Raw genomic sequence first — 22,483 nt, 5'->3', positions numbered from 1 at the left:
CATGATTCTCCTGGCTTGGATGACTCTTTGTTCTCGTAGCTCTTTGACTATTTCCTCCTCTGATACGGTTAATAAGTCCCATTCTGCAATTACTCCCTTGGAGGAATTTAAGGTGGCATGGGGAGTGACTTTTATTGGATGTCCACCGAAAGTTGTCAGATTTAATAACTTTGCAGAATGCTGGGATTTCATGGTCTCTACCAGAAGATCCCCAGACTGGAGTCGCCTTACTGATTTTGGTGAACCTGCGACAGCCTCTAAGCATTTTTGCACAAGGAATGGGGACAATTTACTCAAAGGCTGGTCTGATGTAGAGTGCAGTATGAGAAATGCTGGTATCTCCTCTTGAGGATTTGTTTTCAACCTCTTGGGTTGGGAGAAGTTATCATCGGTGTGTTTTGTCGCTAGTTTTGAGCTCGGAGGCTCTAAAGGTGGGAACGTATTGTTATCCATCTTTGCTCCTTTCAGCCCCGGGAAAGTGGATTTCTTCTCCCAGGTTACCGGCCCCACCACGGGGAGGCAGGAGCAGTGCCGCTAGAGTGACTAAGCGGTATAAAAGTAAGTATATTAGTTTAAATGGAAAAAAGAAAGGTGATTTGCCTTTCTGAAACTTAATTACAGATCGTAAGTCTAAGTTTACTAGTATTTAATGAAAACGTAAGAAAACTTTTTTAACTGAACAAAAACTGCAGCTTCGAGAAAAACGCTCTAGAAATCACTGAGAATCGCTTGATCACTATAACGCTTGGCACCCGGGGCCCATAAAGTATTACTGCCATGCATAAATTCATAATAAATTATGCCTTTGTCATTTCAAAATTCTGTCTTATCACTTAAAAATTCTCAGTCAAAAAAATAATTCTAGTATAAAATTTACCATTAGAACTGTTAATCCAAATTTTTTTTATTCTTTTTTTTTTTTTTTTTTATTCCAGGGAAACCTCACTCAAAGATTTTACATTATGTCTGTGTTTTGTAAAGAATGCACCTTTCTTCATCTCATGTCACTATAGTTTTCAGAAATTAGATCATGATCACAAATTTCATTCAGTTCTTTCCAAAGTTAAGCTATTTTTTCCATTTGATTTTTTTTTTTTTTTTGGTAGTTGTTGGCACATCGGCTTCTGTGGCCATAATGCACTTCCCAAGGTTTTTGCAGTACTTTGATCCAAGCCTGGGGTGGGATTCGAACCCGCGACCTTTGGGTTGCCAGGCAGGCACTTTACCCACCCGGCTAGCCCGGTCGGCTTTTCCATTTAATCTGTTGTGAAAATCTTGGGAGCAAAGAAAATACATAGTATTTTCATGTTTAAAATATCAAATACGATGACTTGGCAATACTGTGATATTCCAGAAAAAAGGAGAGAGGCTTGATCTTTATTTCTTATTTGCTCTAAGATTGGATTCATAATTTGTTGCCATACAATTCTTCCACATCTTGCATCATCTTTAATGATATCTTTAAGGCATATCTTTCTTTTCTTTTGGAAAGAAAGAAAGATATGCTTTCCATCTCAGAAGTACTTTTTTTTTTTTTTTTTTTTAAGGAGCATTAGCAACTAAGACCATATTGCTCCGGGAAATGCGGTGGCCATTCCCTGACCTTTCCGCATCCTCCGTATTTGGTGGTGACGGGCCTGAACCCCGGTCTAATCAAGAAGCGTGTGTTACGCACTGCTGCTCCTTCCCACCTGGCTACGGAGGCGCCTAGAAGTACTTATACTATTCCCAATATTCTACCCTCTTGATAAAACTATATGCTTCGACAATCACTTCAAAATTCTCAGCACATACTAAAGTAAAAATTTATATATTTGTATGTAAAGTCATTCTAAAAGATGATGATATGAAAATGTAACAGTTAATGTAAAAAAAATTCTAGACATTTTAGGTTACAAAAGAAAAGTTTCTTTTTCAAGGTAAAATTATTTTTAATAAATTTAGTCAATTTTTTTTTAATCTTAACTTGTATGCTGTAGATATTATTAGATACTGAATATACAAAATAATGCTAAGATGTAAGGTGATGTTATTAACTGGATAGTTATATTATCATCAAAGGAACTAGAATTGATTGCAGTATTTATTATACAAAGTGCCATATTCTTGAATGTTGTTGATGAATTACTAAAGAAAAACATGACAATTTATATGAATTAAAAATTAGAATTATGATTTTATAGAGTTAAGTGTTAGATAACTGATCTGTATATAACAGAATACTGATATATTTGTCCACACAAAAAGTGTGGAATAATATATCAGTTTCTGCACATCAATTTGGCAACTGTCTTTCCTCAATTTCAGTTTATGCACCCTCAGGGTTGTAATCTGAGCAAGAAGAAGAATCCCATCAGCATTGAGCCTGCCAATCCATTCAAGGCCTTATACACTTCAATCAGATCACCTCGCAGGTGCTTAGTCTCCAGATGCTGCAATTTGCAGAACTTAAGCCTTCCTTTGTAAGAGCCCCCTTTGTTCCCCCCACCAGTCTTTTTGCCCTTCTCTGTACTTGTTTCAGTAGCACCTACATCCTTCCTAAAATAAGGCCTACAGACCTGTATGCAGTACTCAAGGTGTGGCCTGCCCATTGCCTTATACAAGGGGATAATCACCTCCTTATTCTTGATAGTAAAATTCCTGTATATCATTGACAAGACGCCGTGATTTACTGTGGCAGCCTATCTACACTGCTCAGAAAACTTCATATCTGACTGCACAATTACCACCAGTTCTTTCATTCTCTACTTCTCTGAGTGTAACGCCACACAGTTGGTACATTTCTCTGGGGTTACTGCTACCCATATGCAGTACCTTGCAGTTTTCAATGTTAAACTTCAGTTGCCACTCCTCAGCCCATCTGCCTAAATTTTCTAGATCCTGTTGAAGTAGCATACTGTCATTAACAACCCTGCCAACCTTTGTATCATCTGCAAACTTCGACATTAAGCTTGATATACCTTCATCAATATCATTGATACATATACAAAACAACAATGGACCCAACACCAAACCCCAGGGGATACTACAAATAACATTAGTCCACAAAGAGCAGTGTCCATTGATTACCACTCTGTCTTCCCCCACTCAACCATCCTTTTTTATCCATTGTAGCAACTTGCCCTTAATGATCCAATCTGTACAGTAGTCTTCCATGTGCAACAGTATCAAAAGCTTTCCTAAAATCCAAGTACAGTCAGTCCTCGTATAACAAGTGTTTGCGCTACACGAATACGATCATACACAATTTATAAATAGGGAAACGATATCTTATATAACACGAACCGAATTCGCTCATGCATGATTAGCCTTTGTGTTTACAAGAAATGGCAGTCGAACGCAGAATCACCCCAACTGAACGCAACACGATAGGGATGAAGAAAAGATTCTGAAAATATATTTGTGTTTTATATCAGTGAAGGGGAAACACATTTCACCATAATAACGTAAAAACCAACACAATTCCAGCTATTGGTATAATCGCAAATGCAATCAGATTGAGTTTACTACCAGTTTATAACAGATTCCACTAGCAGAAATGCAACTGGAAATTGTTTTTATTGTTTTATGGTAGTAACCCCTAGAAATGTGCTTTAGTAAAATGTGAGGTATTAATAGAGTATCTCTGCCTTTACAGTGTTGTTTATTCAGTTGCTACACGTGCGCAGCTTTGTTTATGTGTATCAAGCGTGCCTCCTCGTTTTGTAATTGTTTTTTTTTTTTTTTTTTTTTTTGATTTGGTAGTTGTTGGCGCATCGGCTTCTGTGGCCATATTGCACCTCCCAAGGTTTTTGCAGTACTTTGATCCAAGCCCGAGGCGGGAATCGAACCCGCGACCTTTGGGTTGCCGGGCAGGTACTTTACCCACTCGGCTAGCCCGGTCGGCCTTTGTAATTGTGTTTTATTCCCTAAAAATGAGTAAAATACTTAAAAGGTGTGAAAAGGAAGCGTCCTGGTGAAGACATGGCAGATTCAGAGAGAAAAAGAAAAGCAATATCGATAAACAGAGGCGGAGTGGATCAAAAATTCTTACCCGGGAAAATTTATAGTGGTCTCATACTACGGTTTATGGCCAAAATCACACCGGCCTCCGGCCCACTGAGGTTTCCCTGGTAAGGCTTATGGCCAGTCCACCTCTGTCGATAGAGAAAAAATATGAAATTGTGAAATGCTTTGAGCGAAAATGAAAGATCATGTGATATTGTACGTGACACAGGCCTAAATGAGGCAACGCTGAGAATTACAAAGAATGCAGAGAAAATAAAAACAACTTTCATAGCAGGAACAACTCAAAGTGTCATTAAAATCCATTAGATAATCTAATTAGATAATCATTAGACACAAAGAATTGGAAGAGATGGAACGGCTGTCATCTGTTTGGATAGAAAATCAAACCAAAAAACAAGTTTGCTTATGATAGAAACAAAAAAAAGCATTAGCATTACTTTATTATGTAATAGTCGAAATAAAATACATAAGTATTTTATTACGATTATTTATTGTGTTTGGTAATGTTTTGGTTAGAAATGTGTGTTCAATCTTGGGCGGTCGGCACCTAACCCTATTTTTCCCATAGGACCTGTTGTTTATATTGCACGAGGGTTTCTAGGAACACAACTATTGCGCTATACGAGGACTGACTGTATATGATATCAAAATTATTGTTGCATCCAGTTCCTTTGTGACCATGTCATAGTATCCAATCAAATTGGTCAGACAAGACTTCCCCTTAACAAACCCATGCTGTGTCTGAATTATTACTGCAGTCTTGTTGAGATGATCCTGCCATCTTCTTTAACCAGTGAGTCTATTATTTTACCCGGAAGTTAAACCAACAGGTCTGTAATTATTCTTCTTGTTGGCTTTATGGTGCATCAGCATCTTAAGTCAATGTGAACCAATATACTTGATACAAGTGCATATGGTCATGCATATGGTTGTTTAGACTGAAAAACCCTGGAATAACTCATTGGAAAAAAAAAACATCATTCCCTCTGCTTAGTTCAGTTAACCAAAGTCCCAACTGAAGAGATGTTTAAGAATTATTCCAATCTGATGGGATTTGATACACAGGATAAAACCACCAATACTTTCGGAGAAGACATCAGGCAGTTTACCAGTTTTAAAAAAATTCCACATCACAAATCTTCTTTACCACAACACTACAAGATCAAAGTCTGTGTATCCCATCTTTTTAGTGGGCTAAAGAGACTGATTATTAAATCTTCTATAAAATTGATATTTCAACAGTAGATAACATTCTTGTCATACATGTACTGCAACATGAACATATAATATTGTAATTTCATTTATAGGTTGATTTATATTGTAGTTTTTCTTTGTTCTTTTTTATTATATGTTAAAGTTACATAATAATATTAGAAGAATTTTCGCTCGACTGACAAAGGATATAAAAATCATAAATAAAATATTTAATATTAAAATTTAATATGAAACAAAGTACCATAAACAGTAATACTGTTACCCTGGTAGTTACAATCCTGCATAAAAGAAAAAATATTACTGATTTGCTAAAAACATGCATACCTTTAGCAATTCTTCAGCACTAGCTCTTTGGCTTGGATCCTTCACAAGGCAAAGTTTCAAAAAATTATTGAAGTCTCTGGACCTACACAAAAGTAAAATATATAACTATTCATGAGAATAAACTTAAAATTTGCTTTAATCAGTCACTAAAGCATGGGGTGAAACTCATACCCAGGGCCAAAAAAAGAAGCTTTTATAGGGGAAAAAATTGTAAAAAATGGGTAAGTAGTAATAAACTCAGGAGTTTATTACTACTTACCCATTTTTTACAATTTTTACCCATTTTACCCATTACTACTTACCCATTTTTTACAGTAATAAACTCAGGAGTTTATTGCTACTTACCCATTTACCAATACCAATTTACCAATTGTAGACAGAGAATTCTGAGAACTCATCAGCTCTCAAAAGACTGATGTAATGAGCTCCTTAGGACAAACTAGTGTACTTAACTTTGAAAGTTGATCTCTTCCTTTCAAAACATTTTGAATTATAGTACTGACAAACTAATAAAAAGGTCAATGATTTCACATACAGTTATAACATGCAGCTTGAATATGCACATCTCCAATTACGTATATCAATGTTTTCTCTATATAATGTTACCTTTTCTAATATCCATGCTAATTTAGTTATCTGCATTTAGTTAATATCGATTTTTACACGATTGTTATTATTATTGTTATTTGGTTTTTTTTAGGAGCATTAGCAACTAAGGCCATATTGCTCTGGGAATATGCGGTGGTCATTCCCGACCTTTCCGCATCCTCTGCATTTGGTGGTAACGGGCTCGAACCCCGGTCTAATCAAGAAGCATGTGCTACACACTGCTGCTCCTTCCCACCTGGCTACGGAGGCTCCAATTTTTACATGATGCATAACAGAAAGATTGTATCAGCAAGATTATGAAAAGAAGGAAAGCTTATACAGTACCAGCTAAAAAATAACAATAATAAATAAATAAAATAATTACCCACTTCATTTACCAATCCCCTTCAATGATTTGTCCAATGTGTACTTAAATTTATTCAAATTGCCAACTTCCACAACACTAGGTAGAAGTTTATTTCAATAATCAATTATTCTGGCTAAATGCAATGTACTTTCAATTAAACTGCCACCACCTTGACACTAACTGACAACAACTATCAGACCAGCATGAGATGTGTACATGTGCAGAAGAAATAAACTATTTGAATAGGAAAAAGCAATGTCTCTTATTTAGTAACTATACGTCAAAAGATGGGATAAAATTTAAATGCTAGCTGATATTTATGGAAATCCTGTGCTAATATGTTATTAATGGTTAAAACCCTGTATTAACCTCTACTGGTTAAAACCCTGTATAACCCTCTACTGGCTCTGGAAAACTTTTTTTCAGAAATCACAGAGGACTATATACATGAGGAGACAACAAAAGAACCCTTGGTAGCTATTGCAGAAAATTTATTGTTTCTTACTGAAATGCTAGTTGAAATCAATTAAAATTCTGGACATTCTGGAAAAAGACATTTTTCCCAGATTTGGCTTGGTTTCATCTAACTAGATCTATAAACAGCCAAATAACATATGTAGGCTACTAAAAATCTGTGTACAGTATACAAAGAGCTACTATGTAAAATAATAAGGAGTTTACCTCAATATATTGAGTATTACAGCTCTGATTCATACTATCTAACAAAGAGCCACTGCATTCACAAAAGACTGGAAGTCTAAGCCCCACCACCAATGATCATTTCATGCTGCCACTTCATCACTCCTATATTTTTTATGCAGACCATAACATCTGAATGCTAAACTGCCATCTTTGAACAGCAACATGAAAAATATACTGAAGGCTACTTCCAATGGCATGGTGCTACCTCCAAACACCCACAGTTTCCACAGCAGCTGCAAAATCTATTACAGCTGCTGGTATAAAATCTATTATACCACATATTTGAGTTCTATGGCTGCTATGGTTACCAGACTTGGATTCTTTCTGTGGGATACATAAATGAGCATGTTTAAATAACCAATCTCCACACCTTTTGTTATTTGAACAGATATTGATGCATGTGCGTACACATATTATCAAAAGATGAAAGGAATTTTCAGTACCATTTGTGCAGAATGTTTGTCCAAACAAATACAAAATACCTATAAATCAAAAAATTTCATACTGCTAACTATTCATTTCGGGCCAAGAGTAAAAAATGTGGATGGCACAACTAAAGAATCCTTCTGTGTATATAATAAGTTAAGGAAATGCATGGAACTAATCAATAGTGCTCAGATTAGGTAGATATAACAGAAGGTGAATATAAGCTCATTAATAAGAGCCCATGATCAAGTTCCTCAAATGTGTGGACTCACAGTAGTGAGCTTCCAATAGCCTGCTGCTATCACAGTGAGCAATAACTTACTGCTAAAACAAAAAAAATCCTCATTAGCGCACACTTCACAGACTATTGTAGTTATAAATAAATATAAACTGTCTACACTAAAGTAAAATTTATTAAGTAGTAGTTAAAATACACTACCATTTTGATGGCTGGGACAGGGTTGGTGGATCTGCCTTTTGTATCTTTAGCAGTACCCGCATTGGAGACATTTCATGATTTGGGGGGTCCATCTGGGCAAATTCAATCAATGTGATTCCAAGACTCCAGATATCAGCCCTATAGTCATATGGATTATCACGTATTGTCTCACACAATACCACTTCAGGTGCCATCCTACAATTGCAAAATAAAATAAATTATACAATACAGTTCAATCATTTAAAGCCAGTAAGTAAATAAAATCCAGACCTTTAGATACTTTTATCATTAATTATTTTATCATCAGAACTTAAATAATGACAGTGAACAACTTTTGAATCAAGCTCATATTTAATATGATACCACATCAGACAAAATAACCAAAAAATTAGTAACAACAACAAAAAAAAAAAGTCCTTCGACAAAGCAGCTTTAGCAACTAAAGTGCTGCACACTTACAGATTTCATCAGCTAAGCCATGTCATATTGGGCAGGAAAAATTTATTTTAGTGTAATCCAAAGAATGATTTAAGAGTATGTGCAGAAAATTTTGGAAAGCATTCTAGGGTCCAAAATAAGGGAGGGAAAAAAAAAAAAAAAAAAAAAATCACATAAACACGTCTAAAAACATTTTATTGTTAAAGTAATTGATTTATGCCATTTTTATCATTTTATAATGACAGTGATTTACAGCAATCATTTGAAATTGAGTCCTTAAACCAGCTGAAGACAACAGAGATGTGACTATGCCAAAGCAGTAGAAAATATAACACACTAATACAGTTGCTTTGTTTAAAAGCCTCCAATCTAAAAATGAAGGGAAAGCCTTACTTACATTCACTCTTCTCTCCTCCAATGAACAACATATTCTAGCATGTTTACTCCATGCATAACTTTACATATTTGCTGGGGCTCTCCTGGAGATAGTGTTGCTTAGGTCTATAGCAATTATATCATTTTCCAATAAAGAGTGTTACAAAATTATGCATCTCACACAGGGCACACACACTGAAACTAGGCAATTATGTCACAAAAACTTTCCTAACAGAAAACTGCCAAACATTTGTGGTTAGCAGATGGTAGACGACTTTCATCAACCGGTGAAATACCACCACTTTGCTTATTGGAGGCTTGATGTGGTGAAACCTATGTTTACTCTCTAGAGCAAAGTTTCCGGCATCACCCTCCCCCCATACTTCTCCTTCAACCCATGCACGGTACTAAGTACTATAGGTTTTGATACCTTTCGTGTTTGGGGTTTTCATAAAAAAAAAAAAAAAAAAATTTAAGACTGACCACAAGCCTACCATCATGACATTGAAGATGAAATTCTTTACATGGTAAAAGAAGTTCCATGAATAAGTACCTGACAAGCTGGTGCTATTGATGGGCCCCATACATGTCTGTTACCTGCCTTCTTCAGCAACAGCAAATATATCCCTCTCATATATAGAAAGAGAAATAATTGATAAGCAGCCTATCCTCAATAGCAACAGTTCTGTCAATAGCTCCTCTATTGTTATGCCCAAGGTTTTCTGCATTCAGATACCGCTAAAAAAAAAGCAACCACCGCGTGGAGTGGAATCAAACTTGCATAACTTTCAGGAACAAAAAAAAAAAAAAAAAAAAAAAAAAAATTAATGTCCAATTAATGCCCATTAATTCTCCATTAATGCCCAATATGGTACTGTTAGTGATCAGTTAATCAGGATACATGTCCTTACATTGCAACTGACTAGTCAAGTTTACTGACACTTTTTCTGGAAAACATTTTATTAGGAACACTTGACGATCTTTCTTTCTTGATAATAAGTGATATGTAGTTCATGCACAATGGCAGTTCTACCCATTTCAGCTAACAAGCGGAGGCTTACCATGAAGTTATCTGTCCACTCAGTTAATTCAGGGAGAACCTGTGGCTTAGTCAGTACAGCCACTTGACATGATCCCCCTTTCCCTGTGGTGGCATTTAAAGAGTCTGGTTTAAGAAACAGACTTTTGAATATTGCAGGACTACAGTAGCAAACAGAACATGGTTGTTAAACAATCTGCACCACTGCAGGAATATTTGCACAAATACGTAAAGGCAGAAAAACAATTCTGAGCAGTGTTATCTTCCCAAACTACTAAAAAGGTATAGCAACTTCAACTAGAAGATTCTTCCCTTTCTTAGCTCCAGCAAAATCAAGTGGCATAGTCAATGAGCCTGTAACATTTCACTAAAACAGCAAGCAGCCCTACCTACTCTTCCTTTTTTCCTTATGTACTCCTGTACAATAACGAAACATAAAATCCATTATGTGTTGTTTCACTTCCTAAACTATGTTGCTACATTGGAAATGGGATGCAATTAATGGACAACAGACAGATGTCTGTTTTAGTTTTATTTTATAATTATTTGCTAAATAACAAACAATACACAATTATTGGCACATATACAATGCTGACAACATGAACTGTGTGGGTTAGGGCTTTTACTATAACTTTGAAGTGGAATGGAGTAGGAAAAGAAACAATCTTGCAATTCATTTCTATCACAGCATTGGTAGATAAGATAATTTTCACCATTGGTACATAAAATAATTTTATTTAAACATAGCACTGTATAAAAATGCAAAGAACTTCTGTGGATGGCTTCCTCATTGCACAAGGGAGCTGTCTGCAGAAGTAATCTTGCATTTTTATACAGTATACGTTTAAAGAAAATTATTACATATTTAAGACTACATAATCAATGTTAGGAAAAACTAAGATGGGAATAATACAGTTCTTATGTGACTGATTTAAATCTGGATTGGATGCATATACAAGTTCGTACCATTCCTTTGTGAAATTATCAAAAAAAAAAAAAAAAAAAAGCTTTCATCTATGCCTGGTTCATGATTCTCTTCCCCTCCCTTTCATGCCTGTGCATATGGCAATACTGAATGTGATATCACAAATATTGCTGGATATATATATTTTTTTTTGCAACTGGTTTTATAGAGCTATCACCATATATCAAGCTTATGCATGATTTTCTTGATACTTTCCATTAATTATTGGGGCCCTTTCCCTATTCTATCAAATGCCTTTCTATTATCATAATATATTTTTTAATGATAATACGCCTTTGCATAAAAAATGAATAAATACTACATTTTTTGAAACGAGTAGTTAGAAAAGATAATCCCAAAAAGCACATAAGATCTGCAGTAAATCAAGGTTAATATAAATTGTGTACATTTAAAATAAAAAAAAGTTAACCCTGGAAACTTGCCATGGTGGGATACTGTATACCAACTTTAGGTTACAATAAAACAATATATATTAAAAAAAAAAAAGAAAAAAAAAAAAGATTATATCAATTAATAATTAATGAAACAAAGCACTTCATTCCTAACCAACTTCTACTTACCAATAAGGAGTGCCAATAAATGAATCTCTTTTTTGCAGAGTTTGTTTATTCCTTGCTGATACACCAAAATCAGCTGTATAAATATAGGAAGCAATTATAAATAAATATATGAACGTTTCTTATATATACATGTCATTTACTTCTAATATTCATAATGTTAAAAGCCATAATATTATAGTACTGTTAGCTTTATAAATATATCAATGTGATATCTTAAAAACCATCAACTGAGAACTGTATTTCCCAGAACTACTATTATTAACTATTAATCAATATGTATAAACACTTTACATTCAATTAAAAATATTTTTAATTGAATCTCTGAGATTCAAAGACTTGTTTAGCACTATAGTCGCACCTTCAAAAAAAGTATGCAGTAGTTGATATGCACAATTCACCTATCAGTTTTTTTTGGAAAAAAAAAAAAAAAAAAACCAACAAAAGATAGTTTGAAAAACGAGTTCAAAATGTTGTCAAATTGTGCATGATCGCTGAATTAACTGGACCTCATTTGTAATTAATACTTAGAACTTATAAATGAATTTTCTCAATATTTATGTGGAGAGAATTGTTCACTTTTAATTTAAAGAAAAATACACCCAATGTGTACTTTGGGTATACTTTTTAAAGAGAATTCAAATTCAGTCCAACAATATCAATAAAAGCTTAAAAAAAAAAAAAGGGTGCTGGTCTAAGAGATTTTTAATGTAATGGCAATAAAACTTTTTAGAACAATATCTTTAAAGAAAAAAATTATTCCCAGTACAGCTGCTTCTCAAACAAAATGCACATTCCGAGATGACAATGCTGACACTATCCATTCCATTCCAGAACAATCTAAATCATCCTGCAATTGCAGAAGTTTTCCCAGCATTGGCCAGTGTCCAGATCCAATACCTGTTACCTTCAAACATGATGCTTTTGCATTCCATTAGAAGAGCTGTCAGCATAGCTACCAACCTTTGACTTGTGGAAAGCAGATTTTTTTTAAATTTTGGATTTGAAATTAGATTTTACCAACAGTACATGCATAGTTGCCTGTTAAACACCACCAACTTATTATTATTGCTTCAAGGAAAGTACTGTTTCAGACTTTGCCCTGTTCAGAAATACTGAGTCATTTTTTTATATATAACAACAATGACCCTGCAGTCAAGTGCACTTCCAAAATTTCATCAAAAGTAGTTCTCTCCGGTTGGACCTCACGGCCATGATACGTGAAGGAAGCAGGAAAAAATTGGTTCCTTCGTGTATTGCTCATTCATACAATTAAAAAAAAACCCAATTGTATTAAGAGAGGCAGCAAAGGAGGTAAGCAAGCCTTTAGCCATAATTATGAGGGCATCCTTGGGTTCAGGGGAGGACCCCAAGGATTGCATTTGTGCAAACTCAATAATAATGGGATTCTTCCTCTTGCTCAGATTATGCATTTGAGTGATCGACTGCTGAAATAAACTTCCATCTGTCTTTGTAGAAAATAACAGCTTAAATAAATTCAAGTAAGAACTGGACAAATGCCACTGCAAAGATCTGCAAATGTGCGAGCATCACCTCAATTCATAAAGAGGGATTAAAAGGTGACATAAGTAATTACAGACCTGTTAGCTTAACAGGTCTGTAATTACTGTTACTAGTCTGTTACTGTTACAGGTAATTACAGACCTTAAAAGGTCCACGCAAATTGTGTTAGTTGCAATTTGTGTGTGCCGTTAAAAAAATGCTTATGCATGCAATCGTGAAATTTATAATTAAAAGAGAAGATTAGCTTGGAAACAAACACCTCTTGAAACATTCCTGAAGACGACTCCTTGTGCAACAAACCAACAAGTGCCGAGCCAATAATGAGAGGTCAACGAGTGTGCATTTAGTCGTTGATGATGAAGAATAAACATTCTTTAACATTTGTAAGTTGTAAATAATTTCTCTATTATTATAATTTGCTTTATTTTATAGGCTACGTTTTCATTTCTTTCGATAAATCAATCATTGTTTAAACAAACTAATTAGCCAACTAATTTCATTGTTGAGAACGTAACCCCTATTTTTAACCTTATGTCTATGGGAAATAAATTCCTGCTTTGAGTTTTCGCTTTATGAGCGTGTGCTAGGAACAAATTAACTCGTAAAGTCAAGAACTACCTGTATTATATATATCACTGAACTGAGAGGTCTGAGGGCCTTGTTGACCTCTTGATAAATTCAATTCTGCATCCATAATGATCATGATTAGTTTTTTTAGTAGCTTCGTACTTTATCCAAAAACTACATCAAACATTTTTAATAATTCTGTTGCTTCTAACAGAATTTTAGATGTCCTTTACTTTGTAGAATTACTTAAAATAAAAAGATAAAAAATGCTACAAAATAAACACAAATGAAAATATGCAAGAAAGGAGAAATCAGAGATTACCTCTGCCATGAAATAAAACATAAGATGGACTTTAAACTGAACTTATTATTATTACAATAGATAAGAATAAAATCAATAAAAGAATCAAATAACTCTTTCCTTATATTTTATATCAAATATCTCTGTTAAGAATATTATCATAAACAGTATCCTTAACAGAAACAATCAGTTTTGTAACTATAAACTGCATTAATTTATTTTTAAAGGCAATACAGTTACCCATCCTTTACAAAGCAACTTGTGAAAATTCATTCTTCAGTAAACATTAAGACTATTGCATTTACTAGGCACCTTAAATGCTGCTGGCTGAAAAAATAAGGGGACAAGGAAGTCCTTTACTTTTCTTAATTTTTAAAAAGCCAAATATCATTAGCTATTTTACAATTTCTAAATAAAAGTTACTTGTATGTAAATATATCAAGCATTCATAAATCAAACAAGCATTACTTAGTGTTTGGTTTATGAAGAGCAAAATTAAAACTTACCTAATTTAACCACTCCTTCAAGAGTAAGAAGAACATTTCCAGCTTTAAGATCCCTGTGTATCACTCTGTTTTTATGAAGAAATGCAAGTGCTTGGCATATTTCATGACAAACGTAACGGATCTGAGCTTCTGTAAGGGACTTTTCTAAATCAAGCATTATGCTATCAATTGCCCCTCCTTCACAGAACTCTATTAGTATCTACAAAGAAAATCATGAGACCATTAAGTCACTTATACTTTTAAGAAAGTGACACAGAAAACTGAAGGGACAACTATGACCATTCAAACGATAATGAAAATTCTACAAAAATAATTTTTATTTTTGCGTGCTACTATATACTATATTTTCTAAGATGTACTGCCAAGATCAAATGGTCTTGCTTGAAAAAAAAAAATAAATAAAATAATAATTAAATAAATAAAAGCTTACCCAGTTGTGCTTCTAATATAACATGATAACAAGATGCTAGTAGGAACTTTTTTGGAGAAACATGCCATGTTTTTGTGTTGAAATGCAAGGCTGCTCAGTCACATAAAACTGCACCAGCTGATACTTGCTTTGAACCAGCTGGGAGGTAAACCCAAACAGTTATCAATTTCTAATACCTCTAACTGAATAATTTCCCTAAATGATAAGTATACTATAATATTTTCTCTTGCACAAAAGAAACAAGTGTTCATTAACTTCTGGATGCCTGCCATGTTTCGACCCTCTAAAAGTTTTGTATGTGGAAACTACTAGTTTCCACATACAAATTCCTTTCATAAGCAATTAACAGCAAGCATTTGATTCATCAACTTTAAACTTCCTAAAAGCTTCTCCTGTTACTGGTCATTTCCACCTACTAAATGTAACTATTTTGAAATTGTAATGGTAAATATGAGCATCGTAAGCTTGCAGTCTTTTATATTTTACACTTCTTGTTTCAGTGTGGTTGCCCATGTCTATTCACAATTTGTACCACAGCAATAATGTATCTTTCACTTAGAGACTTGTTAAAGTCATGTTACTGAATCTAACTATGGTAATAAGAAAAAAATAATAATAAAAATGCAAATATGCAATGCTAATCCAGCTTTTACTTCAACATTGAACCTATTGTGAAATCAGGAAATGTAAAATAAATAAATTTGAAAGCAAAAGCTAAGAATGCCATGTGCTTATGACAAAATCTCTTGTGACACAGTATCATCAAAATCATTACATTGGAATGTTTTTTTTTTTTTTTTTGTTAGTTGTTGGCACATCAGCTTCTGTCGCCATAATGCACCTCCCAAAGTTTTTTTACATTTACTCTGATCCAAGCCCGAGGCGGGATTCAAACCCGTGACCTTTCGGTTGACAGGCAGTGGTGACTGATGCTATTTTAGTTCACTTTACCCACACAGCCAGCCTGGTCAGCTATTGGAATGCTAACCTGTCATCAAAATTCTAAGCAGTACAATAAGAACAACTCAGAATAAGCAAGTTTAATGATGCTCTACACCACTGGCATCCAACCTATGGCCCGCGGGCTGGATCCGGCCTGCGGATAATTTTTATAAGGCCTGTGCAGAAAGTGAACTAAAACAGCATCAATCGCCACTGCATGTACAGGCATGCAAGCATCTAGCTCGACCGTCTCAAACGTACATGTGGTTCAGTGAAGTCATATGTACGCTAAATACAGTTATGTATTTTGATATAGTTTGTTCATTGCATTGAATTAATTTGTACTGAATTTAAAAAAAAAAATCATTCTTAAAAATGTTCCAAAAGGGGAAAATCGATTTGGAGTGCCGTGTTTTTGATCCAAGGTGGACTGAAGACTATTTCTTCATTGATTACCACAAAAAAGCAGTGTGTTTGGTGTCAGGAGACTGTGTGAGTTTTTAAAGAAGATAATTTTTAATCCAACGACACTTATTCCAATCATAAATCTTATCATCAACATAAACGAGTGCTGCGAAAAGAAGTGTTCAAAGTTACAAAACGAATTAAGAAAACAACAAAACATACTGAAAATGTATCAGTTAAGACATTTATCTACTGTACGTACCAGTTATCAAGTTGCACATTTGATCGTTTTTGAAAGTAAACCATTCAATGATGGTGAATTTGTTAAGCGTTGTTTGTTAAAAGTTGTGGAAGAAATTTGTCCGGAGAAACGAACAATGACACAAGACATTAGTTTGTCTCGACAAATAATTATGCGAAGAGTAGAAGAAGATATTGGAAAGAAATTGTTCAAACAACTTTTGGAAAACAAAACAAATGAAATATTTTAGGAGTGCCAATGGATGACAAAGAAGTGTCACTGGATGACAATGCTGATGTAAATGACACAGCCCAACTCCTTATCTTCATACGTGGAATTAATGATTATTTTGTACCAGTTTAAGATTTAGCTGATCTACAGAGTATACGCGGAACAACTACAGGTGAAAATCTTTTTGAAAATTTTTGCCAATCTATCGAAAAATTAGGATTAAATATTAAAAACCTGGTAGGAGTCACAACTGGCAGTGCAAAAAATATGATTGGTAAAAACATTGGGCTTATGGGTAGAATAACCAAGAAAATGGATTCCAATCAGAGTTTCAGCTCCAATCAGAGCTGAAACTCCGATTGGAATTCACTGCATTGTGCATCAATAGCCCCAGCACGAGCTGCTGGGGCTATAGTGTGCCTATTCATAGGAAAATAATAAAAATCAAATTTCAGATAGAATCAATTTGTGGTTTATTAGAATGATGTTTTAAAATTTATGATACAATCCAATTTTTTTCAAAAAAAGAGAATAATTCGTTGATGTTTGCATCGTCACCTATAATATTTTTTAATGTCTTTGGTTCCGGAAGATTTTTTAGGGAAAGGAGGATGGATATTCTGTCCTGATCATAGTGAGGGCAGTCAACGAGAATGCGTTTGACTGATAAGTGCGAGGAACAGTGTGGACAATGAGGAGGATCCTCTCCTGTAAGTAGGTGAAGGTGAGTCAGATATGTATGTCCTATCTGTGCTCGTGCAAGCACTACTTCTTCTCTTCGTAGTTTTGGTGCTAGAGTGCCAAAGCTGTGGATCCTGTTTCAACTGATAAAGTTTATTATTGCTTTGGGTGTGCCATAGCTCTTTTCCACAGTGCAAGACATGATGTTTGTACGATATGATTATAGTCATAGATTGGAAGAGGAGCAAGGGTTAAATCATAAGTTGATGGATTTTTGGCTGTTTTGTCAGCGAGTTCATTCCCTTTTATCACCGAATGGGCTGGGATCCAGCAAAAGGTCACTGATTGATGATGTTCCTCAATTTTTAATAAGAGGCTTCTGATTTGGTTTAAAATAGGATGAACCTTATAAGAAAAGTTTTGTACTGCTGTAATTGAGCTTAGAGAGTCAGTGTATACAATATATTTTAGAGATGGGTAGAGATTTAAGTTTTCTAAAGCTAACTTTATTGCATGAAGTTCTGCAGAGAAGCTGCTATACTCAGGTGGAAGGGAAGCAGAAATGATTGTAGTGGGAAATACTGCTGCTGCGCCAATGGCTGAATGTGATTTGGAGCCATCAGTATATATTGGCAATAAATTAGCATATTTCTGAATATGGTTTGCATGTAGTTGTTTCACGTTGAGTGACAATAGAAGATTCTTTCCCCATTTTTGAAGGTAAGTATCACAAGTTAATTGTGGAGGAGGTGTCCAAGGTGGGTGAGAGCATTTCACTACTTCTAGCCTGTTGACATTAGGAATATTCCAAATCTGTGAAATCTGTGTTATTTCTATTAGGCGTAAGCCTGCCGGTCTTATTTTACTGGGTTTATTTCTATAGAGATTTTGCAGTGGTGGATTAAAGAGATATGGCCCAATAGGATGCTGACAGCAACTTTGTATTCGAGCTGCATACTTAAGAAGTAGTGTTTTCCTGCAAAGACAAAGAGGGGGCTCATGTGCTTCAATATATAAACTTTGGGTAGGGGATGTCCTGAATGCGCCAAGGGCAATCCGCAGTGCACTATGCTGTATAGGGTCCAACCAGCGTAGTGTACTCTTTCGGGCAGAATCGTAGATTGGAGCACCATAATCCAAACGGGATCTGATCGATGCTCTATATAGCAGAAGCAAAGATGTACGGTGTGCTCCCCAAGACATTGCAGATAAAGCTCTGAGTATGTTCAGTTTTTTGAGGCAGGAAGTACGCAGCGATTTAATGTGCTCAAATAAATTTAATTTTCTGTCAAGGATTAATCCCAAGAATCTGATATTGTTGGTCACTGGAATGGTAAAATTTGACATCTGAAGTTGGATCTGTATGCATTTTTCGTTTATTACAAAAGTGGACTGCAACAGTTTTTTGCTGAGATAGACGATAGCCATTGAGTCCGGCCCACCTTTGCACCTTATTCAAGGATAACTGCAGTTGCCGTTCAATGGATCTCATATTCTGAGAATGGCAAGAAATGGAGAGATCATCCGCATAAAGATAGGTCTCAACTGTATTTGGAAGTTCTTTTGTTATAGAATCAATTTTAAGGGCGAAGAGGGTTGCACTCAATACAGAACCTTGTGGCACTCCTTCTTCCTGTAAAAATGTCATAGAAAGCGAGTTTTGGTATCGAACTTGGAACGAACGATTCTGGAGAAAGTTTCTGATGAATATAGGAAGGTTGCCTCATAGACCAAGGGCATGGAGGTCACTGAGAATGCCATGATGCCAGGTAGTGTCAAATGCCTTCTCTATGTCTATGGAAACCAAAACGAGATGTTCATTTTTTACGAAGGCATTGCGAATTGCAGACTCTGCCTTAATCATGAGAGCTAAGGAGGACCCGTTCTTACGAAAGCCATGCTGATTATTACTCATTAGGTGTTGTGTTTCGATGGTCCAAACAAGTCGATTATGAACAATTTTTTCAAGTAATTTACCGAGGCAACTGGACAGGGAAATTGGTCGGTAATTGTATGGCCTTGTAGGGTCTTTTCCAGGTTTCAAAAAGGCAAGAACTGTGGCATGATGCCAAGAGATGGGATAAATGTTTTCCATAAATATTCTGTTATAGTAGACCAGTAGTATTTGTAAATTTTTGTCACCAAGGTTTTGTAACACGATATAAGATATTCCATCTGGCCCAGCAGCACCGTTGTGTGTCATTTTCATGGCATGTAGAAGTTCGTGATATTGAAGAGGCTGGTTATACGGAAGGAAAACTGAGGTTCGAAAGTTTATGGCTCGTTCTTCGGTCTTGGTCTTTATTTTCTGAAAATCCACAGAATAATTTGAGGTCGCTGAAACTTTAGCAAACGTTTTGCCCAAAGCATTTGCTATGTCCTCAGGAGCAGAGAGTTCCTGCCCATTCCATGAAAGAATTGGTGAAGGGGTTGTAGGGAATTTTCCAGAAATCTGTCTGATTTTCTTCCATATTAACCTGGAGTTAGTGTTTCTGTTTATGGTAGATGCAAAATGAATCCAAGAATTCTTCTTGGCTTGCCTTTGAATGAGACGTCCTTTCGCTCTTAGCTTCTTGTAATTGATAAGATTAGTCGTGGTTGGTGATCTACGAAATAAATTCCATGCTTTATTTTTTAACTTCTTTGCTTTTGTGCAATCTTCATTCCACCAATAGTTATGGTGCCGTTGGGACTGAGGATTCGACAATGGAATTGAACACTTAGCTGCAGATAGTAGGTGTGAAGTGATATAATCTGTGGCTTCATCTATCGACTGTGTACGTATATATTGCTCATCCAGGGTGACAAAAGATTGAAATTTGACCCAGTTGGCTTGAGAGAACTTCCATTTCCTGCAGTGATTGACTAATGGTGGTTGTGCTGTGAGCAGATCACAAATAATCGGAAAATGATCACTGCCCAAGGGGTCATCTAAAACAGACCATTCTATGATTGGAAACAGGATCGGGGAACATACTGATAGATCAATTGCAGAAGTTTGTCCAGTTGGTAATTGTATGTGAGTGGGTGCACCAGTATTAAGAACAGTAAGGTTTTGTTTGTCTAGAAAAGTTTCAATTAGTCGGCCATGTGTATCTACTTTTGTTGATCCCCATAAGGGATGGTGGCTATTGAAATCACCCAACAGACAGACCAGGGTGGCAATTGCATTAGCAGGTTTTCAAGATCTTGGTAACAGAAAGTATGACTTGGTGGGAGATAGACTGATGCTAGTGTTAACACAATCTGGGTTATCAAACGTACGGCAACAACTTCAATATCAGTTTGCAAAACAATTTGTTTGGTCGGGATCTTTGAGCTGATGAAGATGGCCACACCTCCACGGGCAGCATTTGAAGCATTACGATCTTGACGATAGATGGCATAGTTCTTTATGTTGATGGAAATTTGTGGAGTTAGGTAGGTTTCCTGTAGACAGAAACCAACTGGAGAATAGCGGTGAATTAGGACTTGAATATCATTAAGGTTGCTACGATATCCTCTGCAATTCCATTGTAGAATATAAGGCATTATTGGTGTTTAGTGGAAGAAGCTGTATCTGACTGTTTTTTTAATGTGGTTGGCTTGTGACGTTCAGGCTTTGGTTTGTCTTTTTTGGAGAAGAATGGTTGACCGGTGTCCATTTCTTCTTCCGCATGTAATTCTAATATAGTTTCTTGTCTAGATGAGTCGAATGTATCCATAGATGTTTCTTGGATATTCTTTTTTAAATGTGAGCTCCGATTATTTGATGTAGAAGCAATCACTGTGGGAGGAGAAGGAGACGTTGCTGGTACTGTAATTGCAGTATTATTTGCCTGGTTCATCTGCTTAGGGGTATTGGACTGTTGCTGGAAGAGAACAGCCCGAGCCCAGTCAGAGATTGAAGTTTTTGTAGGTACTGTAACATCGGTTTGGGTGCCCACTGATTGATACTTTTGCGCAATACTGGCGTATGTACGCTTAGTCATACTGGGAGCAATTACTTTCCTTGCTTCTTGAAAACTTACTTTATTTTCAATCTTATATGTCACAATTTTCTTTTCAGTTTTCCATTTCTCGCATGACCTGGAATAAGCAGGATGGTTGCCTTTACAGTTGGGGCAGGCCATTTCTTTTGCTGAGCAATCATTTTGAGTGTGTTCCGAGGACCCACAATTGGGGCAAACTTGGTTTCCTCTGCATGCCATTTGAGATTGGCCATACTTTTGGCACTTAAAACATCTCAAAGGATTAGGGATGTAGGGCATAATGCGACAAAGTAGATAGCCTGCTTTTATCGATGTTGGTAGATTTGGCGTATTGAAAGTGAGAATAATGTTCCTTGTAGGTGCAAGTATATTGTCTTTTTTATTCATAATCCTTTTGACTGCAATGACATTTTGGTCTTGAAGTTCTTGCATTATCTCCTCCTCTGTGACATTCAAAAGATCCCAGCTGGATATAATCCCTTTGGATGTATTTAGGGTAGCATGGGGAGAAACCTTTACTGGAATTCCAGCAAAGCTGGCAAGGTTTGGTAGTTTCTGCGAATATCCATGGTTTATTGTCTCCACTAGTAGGTCGGCTGATTGCAGTCTCTTGACTGTCTTAGGCGATCCTGCCAGACTTTCCAGGTGTTTTTGGATAACAAATGGAGAGAGCTTACTGAGAGGCTGATCTCCAAGAGAGTGCATTATTAGAAATGCAGGACAATTTGTCGCTGAAGAAGTGGTTTTCATCCTCTTGGGTTGCGACGTGTTATGCTCATTGTCTAACTCTGGCCGAGAGCTTGTCGGCTCGAGAGGCAGAAAGGCATGTTGATCCATGTTTGCTCCTTTTAGCCATTGGCAGATTAGCTTTTCTGCCAAGATTTCCGGCCCCGCCATGGGGAGGCAGGAGCAGTGCCCGGTGTGACCAAGCGCAGAGTATTAAGTGTTAGTAAAAGAAATATGAAAAAAAAAGAAAGGTAGCTTTTCTTTCTTGCTCTGTACAAGTACTTTTTGTGACAGTAGCTGATATAAAAAATAAATTTATTAAGGACAGGAACTTAATATAACTTTAAATCGCTTTTAGATAATCACTTTTTCAGCACAGAGAAAACGCTCGATCACATTCGCTTGGCACCCAGGGCCTTAAGGGAAAGTATTGGATCTCCAACATGTTATGAATGTAGTTATTTCAACTCTAAATTTTGCAAGATCACATGGCCT

General features: G+C 35.8%; 1 protein-coding gene across 2 annotated transcripts in view; it reads right to left on the bottom strand.

Annotated features, from left to right (window-relative positions):
- Nucleotides 1-22,483, bottom strand: part of LOC150089647 (serine/threonine-protein kinase 10-like) — a 218,350-nt gene that overhangs the window by 142,805 nt on the left and 53,062 nt on the right. For both annotated transcript variants that reach the window (XM_090389579.1, XM_090389580.1), the window contains exons 3-6: nt 14,362-14,560; nt 11,467-11,539; nt 8,070-8,264; nt 5,548-5,629 (exon numbers count right to left, since the gene is read on the bottom strand). In XM_090389579.1, the coding sequence (XP_090245705.1) occupies nt 5,548-5,629; nt 8,070-8,264; nt 11,467-11,539; nt 14,362-14,560 (549 nt within the window). The remainder of the gene's footprint in view (nt 1-5,547; nt 5,630-8,069; nt 8,265-11,466; nt 11,540-14,361; nt 14,561-22,483) is intronic.

This window comes from Mastigoproctus giganteus, chromosome 2, assembly GCF_048544385.1.
Source record: "Mastigoproctus giganteus isolate SK-2022 chromosome 2, ASM4854438v1, whole genome shotgun sequence".
Lineage (NCBI taxonomy): Eukaryota > Metazoa > Arthropoda > Arachnida > Uropygi > Thelyphonidae > Mastigoproctus > Mastigoproctus giganteus.
The sequence above is the reverse complement of the archived record's forward strand: the minus strand, read 5'-3'. Positions and strand labels throughout refer to the sequence as shown.